Below are 16,959 nucleotides of genomic sequence, written 5' to 3' on the forward strand. Positions count from 1 at the left end.
GATTTGGCCTGGCCTTGAAAGAATATTCATGGTAAAATAAGTGTGGTTATTGAGAACACTGTATTTAACCAATGAGTTGGAAGTGGGGCTCAGGCCTATAGTCTATTGAATTGAATTGAATTGAATTGAATACATTTTATTACCAAGTTTGTATACATACAAGGAATTTGCCTTGGTACTTTGCTTGCAAGCAACAACACGATAAACAGTAGACAATTAAAAAGAAAACATTATAATTGAAACATGTTAAGAATGAAATAAAATACCAGAGGCACAATGAGGCTACAGACTTTTGGCTGTTGAGTGGAGCTACTGCTCATGGAAAAATGCTGTTTTTATGTCTGGCTGTGGCTGCTTTGACAGTCCGGAGTCCCCTTCCAGAGGGAAGTGCTCAAAGAGTTTGTGGCCTGGGTGAGAGGTGTCAGAGACAATCTTACCCACTCACTTCCTGGCCCTTGCAGGCTATTGTACTTTAGTGAATTTACTCAGAAAATAGTTACCTTCAGGAGCCAGGCAAACAAAATCCATAGCATCTTCCAATAAATTCCAATTAATTTTTCCAGAATAATATAGTCTGTAAAGAATAGTTATATGGAAATTATACCCATAAATACAATTTATCAATGTGTATAATTAAATTATATTATACTATTATATTATACGTAATATAATTTATATTAAGTATAATATAATATAATTGTAGTTGCTATTGATGGTGAAATTACTAAAATTGATTGACTGCTTAGTCAATTTCATGCCGACTGCCGACTGTTGCATTGTATTTTATGTTATTTTTCTAATTGTGTTATTTTTCTAATTGTGCATCTGTTGAAACCAGCCTTTGGAAAACAGCAGAATACAAAGTGCTGGAGTAACTCAACGGGTCTGGAGGGAATCAATAGGCGATGTGTCAGATCAAGACCCTTCCCCATTTCTCCAGAGATGCTACCTGACCTACTGTGTTATTCTAGCAGTGTGTGTTTTGGTGAAACTTCCAATATCTGCAGTTCCTTGTGTCTCTTTAGAAACAAAGGCCTGGTTAAAGACTTTAGTCTCCTGGGACCAAGGACCTACCAGAAAGACAGAGAAAATGCAGGTGGGATTACAATTGGTTGAACAACCCAACAAGGCCAGGTGCAAGGAAGGCCTGATGAATTTAATGAAGAAACTCAATTGTTTTCTATATGACTGTCTCCTACATGGTAGAGGACAGGTGGACAGCCTGATCATAATGTTAAAGATGATTATGTGAGGAGTTCTTTCGTGGGAGGTTGATAATGAGAAGCCCACAATGAAACAAACAGTAGAGAGCCAGATTTCAATAGGGAAGGCTGAGGCCCATTAAAGGTTGATGACCCATGACTGAGATGGTTGGGAAGAAGGTACCCAATGTAAGCTTGATGGATAGCACCAGAACATCAGTCTTCTGCACTCAATATTGAATTCTAAACTTCAGGTAACCTTGATTTCTTTGTCTGTATCTTTGGTATTGGCTCAGCCTGTCATTTTTTCCCCCTGTTTATCTGCAGCCTGACCTTCTGGACATGTCTTCCTGCTCTACATTTCTCAGCTTCTCCATTGGTTTGTCTATGTTCTCAACCTCTAACTGCTCCCATCCACTCATTGACCAGATAACCTTGTAGGAAAGAACTGCAGATGCTGATTTAAATCGAAGGTAGACACAAAGAGCTGGAGTAACTCAGCGGGAAGTTACTCAGTCTGAAGAAGGGTCTCGACCTGAAAAGTCACCCATTCCTTCTCTCCAGAGATGCTGCCTGTCCGCTGAGTTACTCCAGCATTTTGTGTCGACCAGATAACCTTGTTTGCAGCTTTCCCCATGGAGACATCCCCCACTCACTCCGTGGTCTGATGTTACTTTTATCTCTTTCCCAGTTTTGAAGAAGGATCTCACACTGGATACATTAAATCTGTTTTAGAAGGAACTGCAGATGCTGGTTTACACCAAAGATAGACACAAAATGCTGGAGTAACCCAACGGCTCAGGCAGCACCTCTGGAGAAAAGGAACAGGTGATGTTTTGGGTCAAGACCCTACATCAGACTCTGGTCTCTATGATCAGGCTGCCCACCTGGTCTGCTGCCAAGTAGGAGATAACCTTATTGACAATAATTGTGGTTCTCCATTAAAATCTTCAGGGTTTCCACAAACCTGGCCTTGGGTTGTTCATCCAATTTTAATCCCACCTGCATTTTCTGTTGTTCTGGTAGACCCTTTTTTCCAAGGAGGCAGCAGCCCTTCACCAGGCCCTTGTTTCTAAAGAGGCACAAGGAACTGCAAATATTGGAATTTTGAGTCTGATGAAGGGTCTCAGTGGGAAACATCACCTATTCCTTTTCTCGAGACATGCTGCCTGACCCACTGAGTTACTCCAGCATTTTGTGTCTATCTCCATTAATTCTATTTCTGTTTCCACAGATGTGGCCTGGACTGTTGAGTATTTCCACCATTTTCAGTTTTTTTTAATGAAACGGACTCATTGTTATGTTTAACATCATTATCATTGTCATGAGGAGACTATCAGGATGTTAGGGGGTGAACACCTAATGAACTTTGGTCACTTTTCCAACTCCTATTGTCGACATTAGATGTAACAATTTTGTCGACATTAGATGTAACAATTATCCTTGCGACATTTCTTTCGTTTGGAGCTAAAACTGATGCTTATTTGCCTCCTTAGCTTTAAATTCTTAGTCTTTAAAAACAGGCTGAATCATAACAAGGAGGAGCTTAGAAAAGTGTTTGCACTTCACTCATGAGATGAACTCTTAAGAGAAGGAAACAGTTTTAATGAAGGAAGTAGTTCTTATGTAGAGCGTTTTTTTTGCTATGTTCGACTCTCACTTCCCCCTCCCCTGCCTTGCTCTCTCCATAAATTTCTAAATATCACATGTTGAGGAACTAAGCTAATGGTATGTGCAATGAGAGGCTTAGATCCGTGACCCAAATTTAAAACAGCATTGGGGGTTCGATGTTACCTTCAGACATAAAATTGAATCATTTCATCTCCACTTTGAGTTATGTATTCAAGGTATGTATGATTTCATTGTAAAGCATATCAGAAATCACTGCATTTGGATTTTGCAAGATCTGCTGAACTGACAAGTGTTTAAAAGAACAATGTATTGGTCTCTCTATATGCTGCTGCTTGTTGCGGTGTACACTCAGAGCTGCAGGGGGGAAGCTCATTTGCATTGATTGTACTAACAGGCACTTTTGGAAAGCAAACACTTAACCGTTGTTTTATGTAATGGATTAATTTTAGCCAGATTAACATTCTACTTCCAGGCAATTCCTTGGGTTAGAGGATGACTTGCTTCCAGTAAATTTCTGTGAGCTCTGAGGTTTCTGATGACGTCAATGGGCTGCTGACAAACTAAGCGAGTGGTTTTGTTGGGAGGTTCTTCAACGGCCAGCAATTTTATCTGTGCTTCTCGATGCTCCGATATAGGAACATGGTTTGCAGTGCTGCCCCTCAAGCTCTGTCTTCATTTCAACTCATTACAGGACAAAGATTCCCACAAGTCGGCAGAGATGTTGCTGTTTTTCATGGAAGCTTTGAGAACATCGTCTGTACTCCTGGAGATCTTGTGCTGTAATGGAGCTCGAAGTAGAGTGTTAGTTTCAGGAAAGGGGGAGTCTGGTTTCAGGCCTGCGAATCATATGACCATCAGATCAGAGCAACTGGGAAAGATGGTCGAGGAAATGAGTCAGAGCGTGGTGAATCTGTGCAATGCATTGCCGCAGACAGCTGTGGAGGTCAAGTCATTGGGTATTTTTAAGGCGGAGATTTACAGGTTATTGATTAGTAAGGATATTAAGGGTTATGGGAAGAAGGCAGGAGAATGGGGTTGAGAGGGAAAGATAGATCAACCATGATTGAATGGTGGAGACAACTGAATGGGCCGAATGGCCCAATTCTACTCCTAGAACTTGAGAACATATGAACTCAATCACCCATCGTAGGCTAGAACTGCTATGCCACAACCAGTCTGGTGAATCTTCACTGCATTTCCTATATAGTAAGCACATGCTTTTAAACAAAAGGAGAGACCAAAATTGTACTCGATACCCCAGGTGTGCTCCAAGGCCTATACCTTGTTGTAAGACAGCGTAGTAAAGCTTCACTTTTGTAATATTGCAATAAAGGCCACCATGCTCCCTCATTACCGGCTACATCATTATGTTCCCTTTCTGTGTCTTATAAGGACACTGCAGTACCTTTGAGCATCAACCTTTATCAATCGCTTTCCAGTGAAAAATATGCAGCATTTCTGTTTGTTCTATTTGAGGATTATCTCACATTTTCCACGTTGTACTTCATCTGCTATTTTGTTGCCGACTCACTTAGACTGTCAATATCCTCTTAAAGCCTCTCTACAATCTCAACGTTATTGAGATTCCCATGTTTCAAGCAAACTTGAAAATTTTATATTTGGTTCTCTTAGCCAGATTGTTGATATAAATCCAAATGCCCAATATTCCCTGATTTCTCATTCACTCTACTAGAGTGAATAAACGGGTCCTTTTCGGAATGGCAGGCAGTGACTAGTGGGGTACCGCAAGGCTCAGTGCTGGGACCCCAGTTATTTACAGTGTATATTAATGATTTGGACGAGGGAATTGAATGCAACATCTCTAAGTTTGCGGATGACACGAAGCTGGGTGGCAGTGTTAGCTGCGAGGAGGATGCTAGGAGGCTGCAGAGTGACTTGGATAGATTAGGCGAGTGGGCAAATGCATGGCAGATGCAATATAATGTGGATAAATGTGAGGTTATCCACTTTGGCAGCAAGAACAGGAAAGCAGAGTATTACCTGAATGGTGACCGATTGGGAGAAGGGGAGATGCAACGTGACCTGGGTGTCATGGTGCACCAGTCATTGAAAGCAAGCATGCAGGTGCAGCAGGCAGTGAAGAAAGCGAATGGTATGTTGGCATTCATAGCAAGAGGATTTGAGTTTAGGAGCAGGGAGGTTCTGCTGCAGTTGTGCAGGGCCTTGGTGAGACCGCACCTGGAGTATTGTGTGCAGTTTTGGTCTCCTAACCTGAGGAAAGACGTTCTTGCCTTAGAGGGAGTTCAGAGAAGGTTCACCAGATTGATCCCTGGGATGGCGGGACTTTCATATGAGGAAAGACTGGATAGACTGGGCTTGTACTCGCTGGAATTTAGAAGACTGAGGGGGGATCTTATAGAAAGATATAAAATTCTTAAGGGGTTGGAGAGGCTAGATGCGGGAAGATTGTTCCCGATGTTGGGGGAGTCCAGAACCAGGGGTCACAGCTTAAGGATAAGGGGGAAGTCTTTTAGGACCGAGATGAGAAAACATTTCTTCACACAGAGAGTGGTGAGTCTGTGGAATTCTCTGCCACAGAAGGTAGTTGAGGCCAGTTCATTGGCTATATTTAAGAGGGAGTTAGATGTGGCCCTTTTTGCTAAAGGGATCAGGGGGTATGGAGAGAAGGTAGGTACAGGATACTGAGCTGGATGATCAGCCATGATCATATTGAATGGCGGTGCAGGCTCGAAGGGCCGAATGGCCTACTCCTGCACCTATTTTCTATGTTTCTATGTTTCTATACATCCTCAAGTACTTCAACAGATTAGTCAAACATGATTTCCCTTTCATGAATCCATATTGACTCTGCTCAATCCTACTATTACTTTCTAAGAACTTTAATGTAACATCTCTTGTTATAGGTTGCAACATATTCACAAATACTTAGATTAACAGGACAATCGTTCCTTGCTTTCTCTCTCTTTTTTTTAAATAATGGGGTCACATTTGCTACCCCCTGATCTGCATTTCAGAATCTGCAATATTCTTGGTAATGGTATTGATATTGGTTTATATTTGTCACGTGTATCGAGATACAGTGAAAAACCTTGAGTGCTATCCAATCAAATTAGACCATACATCATTACAATTAAGTCATACACAAGTACAACAGATTGTGCAAAGAAAAAACAACAGAGTGCAGTATATGGTGTTACAGCATTACAGCTACAGAGAAAGTGCAAATAAAAACAAGTGCAAGGCTTCAATGAAGTAGGCTGGGTGATCAGGGCTACGCATTAATTGATGAGAGGTCCATTCAGAAGTCTGATAACAGCAGGAATGAAGCTGCTCCTGCCTCATACTTCCACGCTTTTATATCTTTCTACCCAACGGGAGCGGGAAGAAGAGTGAATGACTGGGGTGTAAGTGGTCTTTGATTACGTTGGCAGCTTTGGTGAGGCAGCATGCTGTGCAGATGGAATCGATTGGGTCAGGGGAGGGGGAAGGCTAGTTTATATGATGGACCGCCTGCATCCAGAACCCTGTGCAATTTCTTGCAGTCTTGGGCAGAGCAGTCACCGAACCGTTTAAATGCATCCCAATTGGTAACAGTTGTTGGAGAAATGCCGAATTTCCTTAGTCTTCTGAGGAAGTGAAGGTATTGGTGTGCTTTCTTTGCCACAGCGTCAATGTGGTTGGACCAAGACAAATTATTGGCGATATTTATGCCCAGGAACCTGAAACGTTTGAGTATTTCCACTTTCGCACAATTGTTAATGACTGGGGCATGTACACTATCCCATTTCCTGAAATCAATGACTAGCTCCTACATCATGCTGACATTGAGGGAGAGGGTGGTGTCTTGACACCATGTTACTAATTATGCTACCTTCTTCCTGTACTTCATCTCACCATTGTTCGAGATCCAGCCTACTGGTGTAATCTGTAAATGTAGATGGAGTTTAAGCAGTATTTGGTGGCAGACTCGTACAATGTATAGGGAGTATAATAGGGGGCAGAGAATTATCGTGGGGAATGTTTTGTCATTGATCCTTGCTGACCATGGTCTATGGGTCAGCAAGTCGAGGATCCAAATGGAGAGAAAAATGCTGAGTCCTAGGTGCAGGAGTTTAGAGATGGGTTTTGTTAGGAAAAGGCGTTGAAGGAAGATAAAGGTAGATAAGGTCAAGAGGATGATAAGAGAACATCCACTATCTCCAAAGCCATCTTTTTCAAAACTCTGGGATGTGATTAATTAGATCACAGAGTCGTAGAGTCATACAGCTTGGAAAAAGGCACTTTGGCCCAACTCATCCATACCAACCAAGATGCCCCATTTAAGGTAGACCCATTTGCCAGTGTTTGGCCCATATTCCTTTAAACCTTTCCTATCCATATCCCTGTTCTGGTGTCTTTTAAATGCTGTTATTGTACCTGTCTCAACTATCTCTTCTGGCAGCTCATTCCACATACACACAACCCTCGGAGTGAAAACATTGTTCCTCAGATTCCTATTAAATCTTTAACTTCTCACATTGAACCTATGTCCTCTGGTTCTTGACTCCCCTATCTTGGGTGAAAGACTGCGCATTTACTCTATCTATTCCCTTCATGATTTTACACACCTCTATAAGACCACCCCTCAGCCTCCTGTGCTCCAAGGAATAAAGTCTTAGCCTGCCCCACCTAATCCGATAGCTCAGGCCCTACAACACTCCCCAGGGCCCTACCATTCACTGTGAAGGTCTGGCCTTGATTTGACATCCCAAAATGGAAAACCTTGCATTTATTTGCATTAAGCTCCATTAGCCATTCCTTTGCCCACTTGCCTAACTGATCAAGGTTCTGCTGTCATTTTCGATAACCATCTTCACCGTCTACAATATCACCCACTTTAGTCTCATGTGCAACCATACTAATCATAGCTTCTACATTCTCATCCAAATCATTAATATAAACCAAAAACAGCATTGGACCTAGCACTGATCCCTAAGGTACACCACTTGTCACAGGCCTCCAGTCTGAAAAACACCAGCACCCACTGCTTTCTTCCTTGAAGCAAATTCTGCAACTGGTTAGCTAGATCTCCCTGGATCCCATGCAGTCTAAACATCCAGAGCAACCTACCATGCGGAACCTTATCATAGGCCTCGCTGAAGTTCATATAGACCATGTCTATAGCTTTTCCCTCATCAATCTTATTGGTTACATCTTCAGAAAAGTCAATTAAGTTCATACAACACAAAATGGGATTTATTGGTCCTTGGGATTTAAAAGTTTTCTGCCCCATTATTTAATAAAGGTTTCAAAGGTCTTTTAGTGTCACATGTACCAATTAAGGTACAGTGATATGCGAATTACCATACAGCCATACGAAAAAAAACCAACAAGACACACAACTACATAAAAGTTAACATAAACACCCACCACAGCGTATTCCCCACATTCCTCACTGTGATGGAAGGCAAAAAAGTCCAAACTTCTTCCTCTTTATTCTCCTGTGGTCAGGGCAGTCGAACCATCCGTTGGGGCGATCAAAGCTCCCATAGTCGGCGGCTGAAGCTCCTGCGTTGGGGCGATCGAAACTCCCGCATTGGGGCGGTCGAAACTTTTGCGGCTTGGAGTTCCCGAAGTCGGTCTCCAGCAAAGGCCGCAAACTCCTAGATGTTAGGCCGCAGTGCGGACATAGTTACGATACGGAAAAAAATCGCATCTCCATCGAGGTACGAGATTAGAAAAAGTTTCCCCCCACATAAAACAAGCTAAAGGACGCTAAAACATACATTTAACACATACAATTAAACACAAAGAAGGAAAGGACACACAGACTGTTGGTGAGGCAGCCATTGCTGGTGCCACCCGGTAGTTTATTTAAAATTAAAATACTAATTTATATTCACTTCCTCATTTGCATTGGAGCCTCAGTTTTCTGGTAATTCTGGATTTTTTTTGTGTGTCCTTGTAAAGACAGGCTGAGAGCATGTTTTATTTCCTCCCATATCCTTATTCTCCAAAATAAATTATCCTCCCTTATCTGTAAGGGACCTACATTTACCCCAACTTCTCAGCAATCTGTATAGTTTATTCTCATAATCTATTTTCCAATATCTTTATCAATTCCCTTTGCTAAATTTGAAAAATTGCTCCCAATCTGCTGGGTTAGTACTTTTCTGGCATCTTAATGAGCCTTTTTCTTAGATTTAATGTTGTCTTTAATTTATCCTGACATCTATTTTTGGACTGCTTTTTTGTTGTGCTTTCATGCCTTGAAGGATTGCATAATAGTTGTAAATTCTGCATTATCTAAAATATATTAACGATTTAGACGAGGGAATTAAATGTGACATCTCCAAGTTTGCAGTTGACACAAAGTTGGGTGGCAGTGTGGGCTGCGAGGGTGGATGCTATGAGGATGCAGGGTGACTTGGATAGGTTGGGTGAGTGGGCAGATGCATGGCAGATGCAGTATAATGTGGATAAATGTGAGGTTATCCACTTTGGTGGCAAGAACAGGAAGGCAGATTAGTAAGAACTGTCTCGACCCAAAACGTCACCCATTCCTTCACTTCAGAGATGTTGCCTGGCCCGCTGAGTTACACCAGCTTTTAGTGTCTATCTTTGGTTTAAACCAGCATCTGCAGTTCTTTCTTACACATTATCTGAATGGTGTCAGATTAGGAAAAGGGGAGGTGCAACGAGACCTGGGTGTCCTTGTACATCTGTCACTGGAAGTAAGCATGCAGATACAGCAGGCATTGAAGAAAGCTAATGGCATGTCCGCCTTCATTGCGAGAGGATTTACGACCAGGTGGCGCCCGCAATGGCCGCCTCACCAACAGTCTGTCTCATCCCTTCCTTCTTTGTTGTTTTTTAGTATGCGTTAAATGGATGTTTTAGTGTTCTTTAGCCTGTTTTATGTGGGGGGGGGGGGGTGTTGGGGGAAACATTTTTAAATCTCTTACCTCGACGGAGATACGATTTGTTTCCGTATCGTATCTCCGTCCGCACTGCGGCCTAACACTGTGGAGCTGGCGGCCTCTGCTGGAGATCGACTTCAACTGCCCCGACGGGGGAGCTTCGATCACTCCGACACAGGAGCTTCGATGGTCCCGACGTGGGAGCTTCTGTGGCCCCGATGCGGGGGCTTCGATCGGCCCGACTGCGGATGGACTGCAGACTTTATTGCCTTCCGTCACAGTGAGGAATGTGGGGAATCTGCTGTGGTGGATGTTTACGTTAACTTTTATGTAGTTGTGTGTCTTGTTATTTTTTTATTATGGCTGTATGGTAATTCGAGTTTCAATGTACCTTAATTGGTACAGGTGACAATAAACTGACCTTTGATTTGAGTTTAGGAGCAAGGAGGTCCTACTGCAGTTATACAGGGCCCTGGTGAGACCACACCTGGAGTATTGTGTGCAGTTTTAGTCTCCTAATTTGAAGAAGGACATTATTGCTATTGAGGGAGTGCAACGTAGGTTCACCAGGTTAATCCCCGGGATGGCGGGACTGACATATGATGAAAGAATAGGTCGGCTGGGCTTGTATTCACTGGAATTTAGAACGATGAGAGAGGATCTTATAGAAACATATAAAATTCTGAAAAGGATTGGACGAGCTAGATGCAGGAAAAATGTTCCCAATGTTGGGGGAGTCCAGAACCAGGAGTCACAGTTTAAGAATAAGGGATAGGCCATTTAAGACTGAAATGAGGAAAAACATTTTCAGCCAGAGAGTTGTGGATCTGTGGAATTCTCTGCCACAGAAGGCAGTGGAAGCCATTTCACTGGATGTTTTCAAGAGAGAGTTAGATTTAGCTCAGCGCTAAATGAATCAAGGGATATGGGGAAAAAGCAGGAATGGGGTATTAATTTTGGATGATCGGCCATGATCATATTGAATGGTGGTGCTGGCTCGAAAGGCACTCCTGCACCTATTTTTCTATGTTTCTATGTTTCTATGTTTCTATGTTTCTCTGTTTCTGTTTTAATATCAAAACTTCTGACATTTGCTTCTGTTTTTGGATTCCATTTTGTGGAGGACCTTTTGATGCCTTATCAATTCTATACTAATCTTTACTTTCTTCACGAAACTTGCAGTGGATCATTTGAAAGTCTTGAAGCTCTCTTCATCTGATGTTACCTGAATAATGTGTCTTTCTCCAAACCCAAATTAATGGCATTTTGAACTTCAGGACTGCAACAACCAAATTTCAGTCTTTTAAAGGCTCTAAAGTGGAGTCTCTTACACATGGGGCCCTATGATGAAGTGTGCAACCACCCAACAGCATGATCTTAGCACTGGCTGCAGGCTGTACGAAGTTGGCATGTTCCCTGCAGCAGAAGTGACGTGTTGGTTAATCCTGATGTCTCTACCTACGTCTGTTTTTGGAAGCTAGAAAATGTAATGTTTTGACCATCCCACCAACTTTAAGTTGCCCTGTTGTAAGTAAGTAGCAGAGGCTCAAAGAGCTAAATGACTGCGTGCACATTAAATTTTCTTTATCTTTTAATGAATGTGATTTTTACCTGCATATCGACAGATTCAAATTGTTTACTGTTCCATCACAGAGAGCAGGATGCTGTAAATTTAAGCGCACAGGAAAGAGATGATTTCTTCATCAGTTCTAGCTTTAAAGTTGAACAACCCTTTTGTAATTTCCTTTCAAAGACCAATTCTGTTGGATGCCCTAAATTACCGATTTATGGTGAAAATCGCACCTCATGAGCACACAGTGCACTGAACTGTGTTCTTGTGTATTAAATAGAGGTTAAGGCATGGGTTCAACATGTATTTGAGAACAAATGCTGTCGAGAAAGTCTGTACTCGGTGATTCTTTTTTTAGTTCTTAATGATATCACTTCCTTTCCCTTTCTACACATGTGGAATCTTACTTGGGATGTGTTTCCCTCTTGCACCTTTTCTAAGGGGCCATTAATCAAGCATTAACATGGAAAGTGAGTTCAGACAGGCCATTTGACCCCTGGGAACACCAAAGACAAATATTGAACATCTACATGTACACACTTCCAAAAGAGTTCACTGCACAGTGATCAGGAACAGGAATTCTGGTTCGTATTACAAACCTTAATGTAATTGTAACAACCACACTGAGATCTGGAGCACATCTGGTTTCGCCATCCACCTCTGTAATTGACTGAAGAGCATTGAGTTCCATTGACCGCAGACAGAGGACACCCAACAATTGGGTGCTGTGGTGAAAGACATCATAAAAGGTCATTCTGCTGCCATGCAAGCTCAGATAGCTAAGGGTAATGATTCAGAGGACGCTGCAGTAACCCAGAAACTTGCCCTGCAATAAATTGCTATGGTTGTTGAGGTGCCACATCTAAGCGTGGAAGTAGCTGCTAGAAGAAGAATATCTATTTGCCCTGATCTTTAGGGTGGGACAGTGGCACAACAGTAGAGGTGCTGCCTTGCAATGCCAGAGACCAGGGGTGCATTGCTGCCGGAGCTCACTGGAGCGCCGCTCCGGCACCTCTGTAAAAAAAAGCCAAAATAAACAGCGGGGAATTTTAACCAGCGGGGAGTTTAACAGCGGCCGCTCCGGCAACAGTGACAGCTCCGGCACCTAAAAAATTAGCTCTGCAACACTGCCAGAGACCCAGGTTCAATCCTGACAATGGGTGCTGTCTGTCGGTTAGTTGGCTTTAGTAAATTGTAAATTGTTGGTAGTGTGTGGGATAGTGCTTGTGTATGGGGTAATCACAGGTCAGTGCAGACTTGGAGGGCCAAAGGGGCTGTTTCCACACTGTATCTCTAAAGTCTAAAGTAAAGGTTAAAGATCATGATATTAATAGTAAGCCCACCAGAGTTACTCCATTTGAGTCCTGCCATTGCCAGCCAATCAAAACTACAACTACAACACATGCAACCCAAAGCCATTGTCTCCAGGCCTAACCCTGCAATGATAACCTTGCACACTGCAATTTGTCCCCTGATCCTTTTTGCCTCGAACCCCACCAAGGATATGAAGTTAAGAGGTTTGTTTATCATGAAATCACATTCCATTTCATCCATAGGGGTATGGGGAGAGGGCAGGAACGGGGTACTGATTGTGAATGATCAGCCATGATCACATTGAATGGCGGTGCTGGCTCGAAGGGCCGAATGGCCTACACCTGCACCTATTGTCTATTGTCTATTGTCATAGCTCTTCAATAAAACTATCCATAGCTCCACTATCCCACTCTTTCTCCAGAAAAGAAGGTCATTCAATCATTTCCCTTTCAAAGAACCATCCGTGGTCTTACTTACTCAACCTCTCCCCCGTAAGCTTGAAGATAATTTGGCTGCAAGGACAAATCATGCTCACCTCTGACCAAGTGGTCATGGGGGTGAAATCAATGTGTCCTCACCTTCCATCTTTGCTTCCACTTTTTTCCATATCCTGACCTGATTGCATTTCTTTGCCATCTGAAAGTAAAAATACACCAGGATGTAGTTGTATGGAGGGGATGTAGGAGGTGCATGTTTACAGCATCAGAAGAAACCATAAAACATAGCAGAATTAGGCCATTTGGCACATTGAGTCTACTCCGTCATTCGATCATGGCTGATTCTTTTTCCCTCTCAACCCTTTTCACCCTACCTTCTCCCCGTAACCATTGATGTCTTTACTAATCAGGAATCTGTCAATCACCGCTTTAACAATATAAAGAGAGGTTCCAGGCTGAAGGGGAGGTTGGGCATGAGGATTAGATCCAAAACAACTGTGATTTTGTGTGGCGTTAACTCTGCTGCTGGCCACACCTACTTCAATAATATTGAGCACCAGCTCCTCAACAGAGTGCGATGATGCGACTGTACCTTTTTAACTGGTGTCGCCTGCAAATATGTGTCATCTTGTCGTGCAAAACAAAGGGCAATGCTTAATAATGAGTGCCATGCGTTTTTTGTGAAGTAGCTGTCATGTTTAACAGCTGGCTGTGTGTGTAAGTTGTGAACTGGGATCATGATGCTTTCAATTTGTGAGGGTGTGGTGGAGAGGTTACATTTCCCACATTGGACTCAGAATGCACTAAACAGGAATGGAAGCAAGTCATCCTCGATCCCAAGAGACTTCCTAAGAAGAAGTATGTAGTTATGAGTTCTGATTGGAATTGTAGGTGTTGAATGTTGGAAATATGGTCATTCATCAGTGCTTGAGGGTTGAGGTGCAATTGGTAGGAAGAGACATTTGAGGATTGAAATCACTAATGCTGACCTCAAGTCAAGTCTCCCGTGAGACTACAACCAGATCTTCAGTATCTGTAGGAGGCATTGCCTCAAAAAGGCGGCCAATATCATCCTGGCCATGCACTCATTTCACTACTAGCATTGGGATGAAGGTACAGGACCTTAACAACCGTGACCACCAAGTTCAATAACAGTTTCTTCCCAGCAACCAACAGGCTCATGAACACCACACAATACTAACTTTAGAAACTATGAACTTCTATGGACTGTGTCTTTGGTTGCACTACAGATTTCATTTTTTGCACTATTATGGCTATCTTGTATTACAGTTAGTAATTTACTGAATTGTTTTTTATTATTATATTTTTTATCTAAGCGTATTATGTTTATGGGCTAGTTACGTTGCAGTAAGTAGAAATTCAATTGTTTCGTTGCCTGTACATAATGCAATCTCTTGAGTTCTTTCACTACCTTTGACAAAAGTATATGTAGGGCCTCCTGCTTGTGGAAAATGTCCTGTCCATGTCTCTTCACCCCCTACACCATAATCTCCACTGAAATATTGGAAAACGAAGGAGCCAGCTCCTTCCTGTGTTGTTCAGTTTCTAAATTCTTCGAGGTCACCTACAGTTGTAGAATACTTGTCAGCACCAGCTGAAGCCACAATACAACTCGCTTTTAAGAGGAGCAGGTTGGCTTTGCGTTGCATAAGACGGCTTAAACTGGTGCTGGTCATCTATGGAATCCAGTCTTTTACTGAGGTGAAAACCCAATGAACAGTGTGCTCTTTGCTTCCTGCAGAGAGCAACAAAGTAAACCAGCAGATGACATTAATGTGCTGCCACTGTCAGAAATAATGCAGCAGGGGAATTGCATATTGTAATCTCTGAGTCAGTCTTTGAGATATTCAGTTTGGGCACCAGTACCTGATCTTACTGCTGAGCCCTATGTAGATAAATGCTGATTAATAGCAGACCATAACTACTCCTTCCATTTCCTTCAGATCATTGCTATTGAACTGGGAGGAAGGTAGTGTTTGAATCACAAGCTCTTTTGTCAGTGTCGAGTGGGAGGTCTGGTTTGAATTTGTGCAAATCATTACTTTTTCTTGTGATTGGCAGTGCTTGAATTTTCTGCTTTGTCTCATATTTACACAAGACGTTTAGTACATCTACAGCTTGATATCTTTCTTTTTTTTCTATTTTCTCTTCTTCCTCATTGTATTTTTAATGTGGCCCATTTCAACGTCCCCAAGTTTGTATTTTGTTTTTATACCTTTTTTTAATCTCTGCTTAGTTTTACTGATTCACACAAATTTATATTGAAATTATAAAATAATGTTGGTGATCTTTTACATCACTCATGAACCAATTAATGTCCTTTCACTCACTCTAATCATCCTGTCTTTAGGTTTTCTCCACCCCCACATCCTTTTTATTTTCAATTGTGTTATTTTGCAATCATTCAGAAATGCTTACTTATCTTTACATTTTTAGTTTGGTTGCAGGGGAACAGCCAAAACATTATAACCTCTCTATTCCCTTTACAGATAGTTACAAGCCGGCTGCAACCTTTTGGATATATATATATTTTTCCAGCAAATATAAATTTTTCATTTTATTTCCTGCATGTTCGCATGTTGGACATAAACATGATTAACGATTAACTAGATACTGTCTTGGTGTAAATACAGATGAAGTAGATGCATCCTCCATTACATAATATATATCTGAAATGAAATAAAGCTATTTCAATATTACCAATTTATCTTTTACCTCAGCACCACTTTACAGTCCTAACTTTATTTCTTACGCCTCCTACTACACTTACTATATAGAAGATTGTCAGTTATGTGTTTTTTTAATTTGTTTATTTGTAGGTTGTGAATGTTACTGGCAATCCTGGCATTGATTGTGTACCTATTTCGCTCTGAACTGAGGAGACAGGTAAGAGTCAACCACATTGGTGAATCTGGTGTCACATCTAGGCCAGACTAGGGGAAGATGACAGATTTGCATTCTTGAAGAACATCAGGGTGGCACGGTGAAGCAGCAGTCGAGTTGCTGCCTTACAGCACTTGCAGCGCCGGAGATCCGGGTTTGATCCCGACTACGGGTGCTGTCTTTACGGAGTTTGTACGTTCTCCCCATGACCTGCGTTGGTTTTCCCCGAGATCTTCGGTTTCCTCTGGGTTTCCTCCAAGTTTGTAGGTAAATTGGCTTGGCAAATGTAAAAATTGTCCCTAGTGTGTGTAAAATAGTGTTAATATGCGGGGATCACTGGTCGGCGCAGACCATGTGGGCCGAAGGGCCTGTTTCCGTGCTGTATTTCTAAACTAAACTAAACTAATCAGTGTATCACATGAGGCAAGCCTTTTAATTCTATCCACATTTATTTCATCATTTGAATTTACTACCTCTGTTGCGAGTGAGATTTGAACTCTTGTCGATGGATCAACAGTCCAGAACGCTCCTGTACCCACCAATAATAAACCCACCATACCACCCTTGTAAATTACATTGTTGAAGTGTTGTCTTTTGGATGAAATCATTTTCAGGATCATGTAAACATATTTTGAAAAAAAGCAGTGAGCTTTTCCAGTAGCTAGGTCACGACACCATTTGCAACCATTACTATAATTTCCAGACTTAATATTCATTCATTTGCTTTGTGCAAAATAATTTCACCATTTGCCTTTATGACCATTGTGTTTACCCTTCAAACGTAATTCATTGATCAGAGATACCCAGAGATTATAGGAAAACATGCATGAATGCATTTTCTTAGTTTCCCATAAAATTCCATGTAGTTATTTTTTATATCTACCTGCTTGTGTTGCTGCTGCTGATCAAACACAAAATTAAAATCCTTATGTACAAACACTTCCTTTCAGGCTTATAAAATTTACAATCAAAGCACATAAAATAGTGTCATTGCCCTTTAATAGAACAAATAATGAAAG

General features: G+C 41.8%; 1 protein-coding gene across 4 annotated transcripts in view; it reads left to right on the top strand.

Annotated features, from left to right (window-relative positions):
• Nucleotides 1-16,959, top strand: part of rbm47 (RNA binding motif protein 47) — a 190,473-nt gene that overhangs the window by 21,143 nt on the left and 152,371 nt on the right. Inside the window, exon 2 of one of the 4 annotated variants that reach the window (XM_078399580.1) lies at nt 15,877-15,943. The exons of 1 other annotated variant lie outside the window; for it this stretch is intronic. Coding sequence is in view for 2 of the 3 variants with exons in the window: in XM_078399542.1 (XP_078255668.1) it covers nt 3,039-3,049 (11 nt within the window). In the remaining variant the exon portion in view is untranslated. Of the gene's footprint in view, nt 1-2,960; nt 3,050-15,876; nt 15,944-16,959 lie in introns of those variants that run through there. 2 more of the 4 variants (XM_078399542.1, XM_078399622.1) reach the window with 2 other exon arrangements.

This window comes from Rhinoraja longicauda, chromosome 1 (genome assembly GCF_053455715.1).
Source record: "Rhinoraja longicauda isolate Sanriku21f chromosome 1, sRhiLon1.1, whole genome shotgun sequence".
Taxonomy (NCBI): domain Eukaryota; kingdom Metazoa; phylum Chordata; class Chondrichthyes; order Rajiformes; family Arhynchobatidae; genus Rhinoraja; species Rhinoraja longicauda.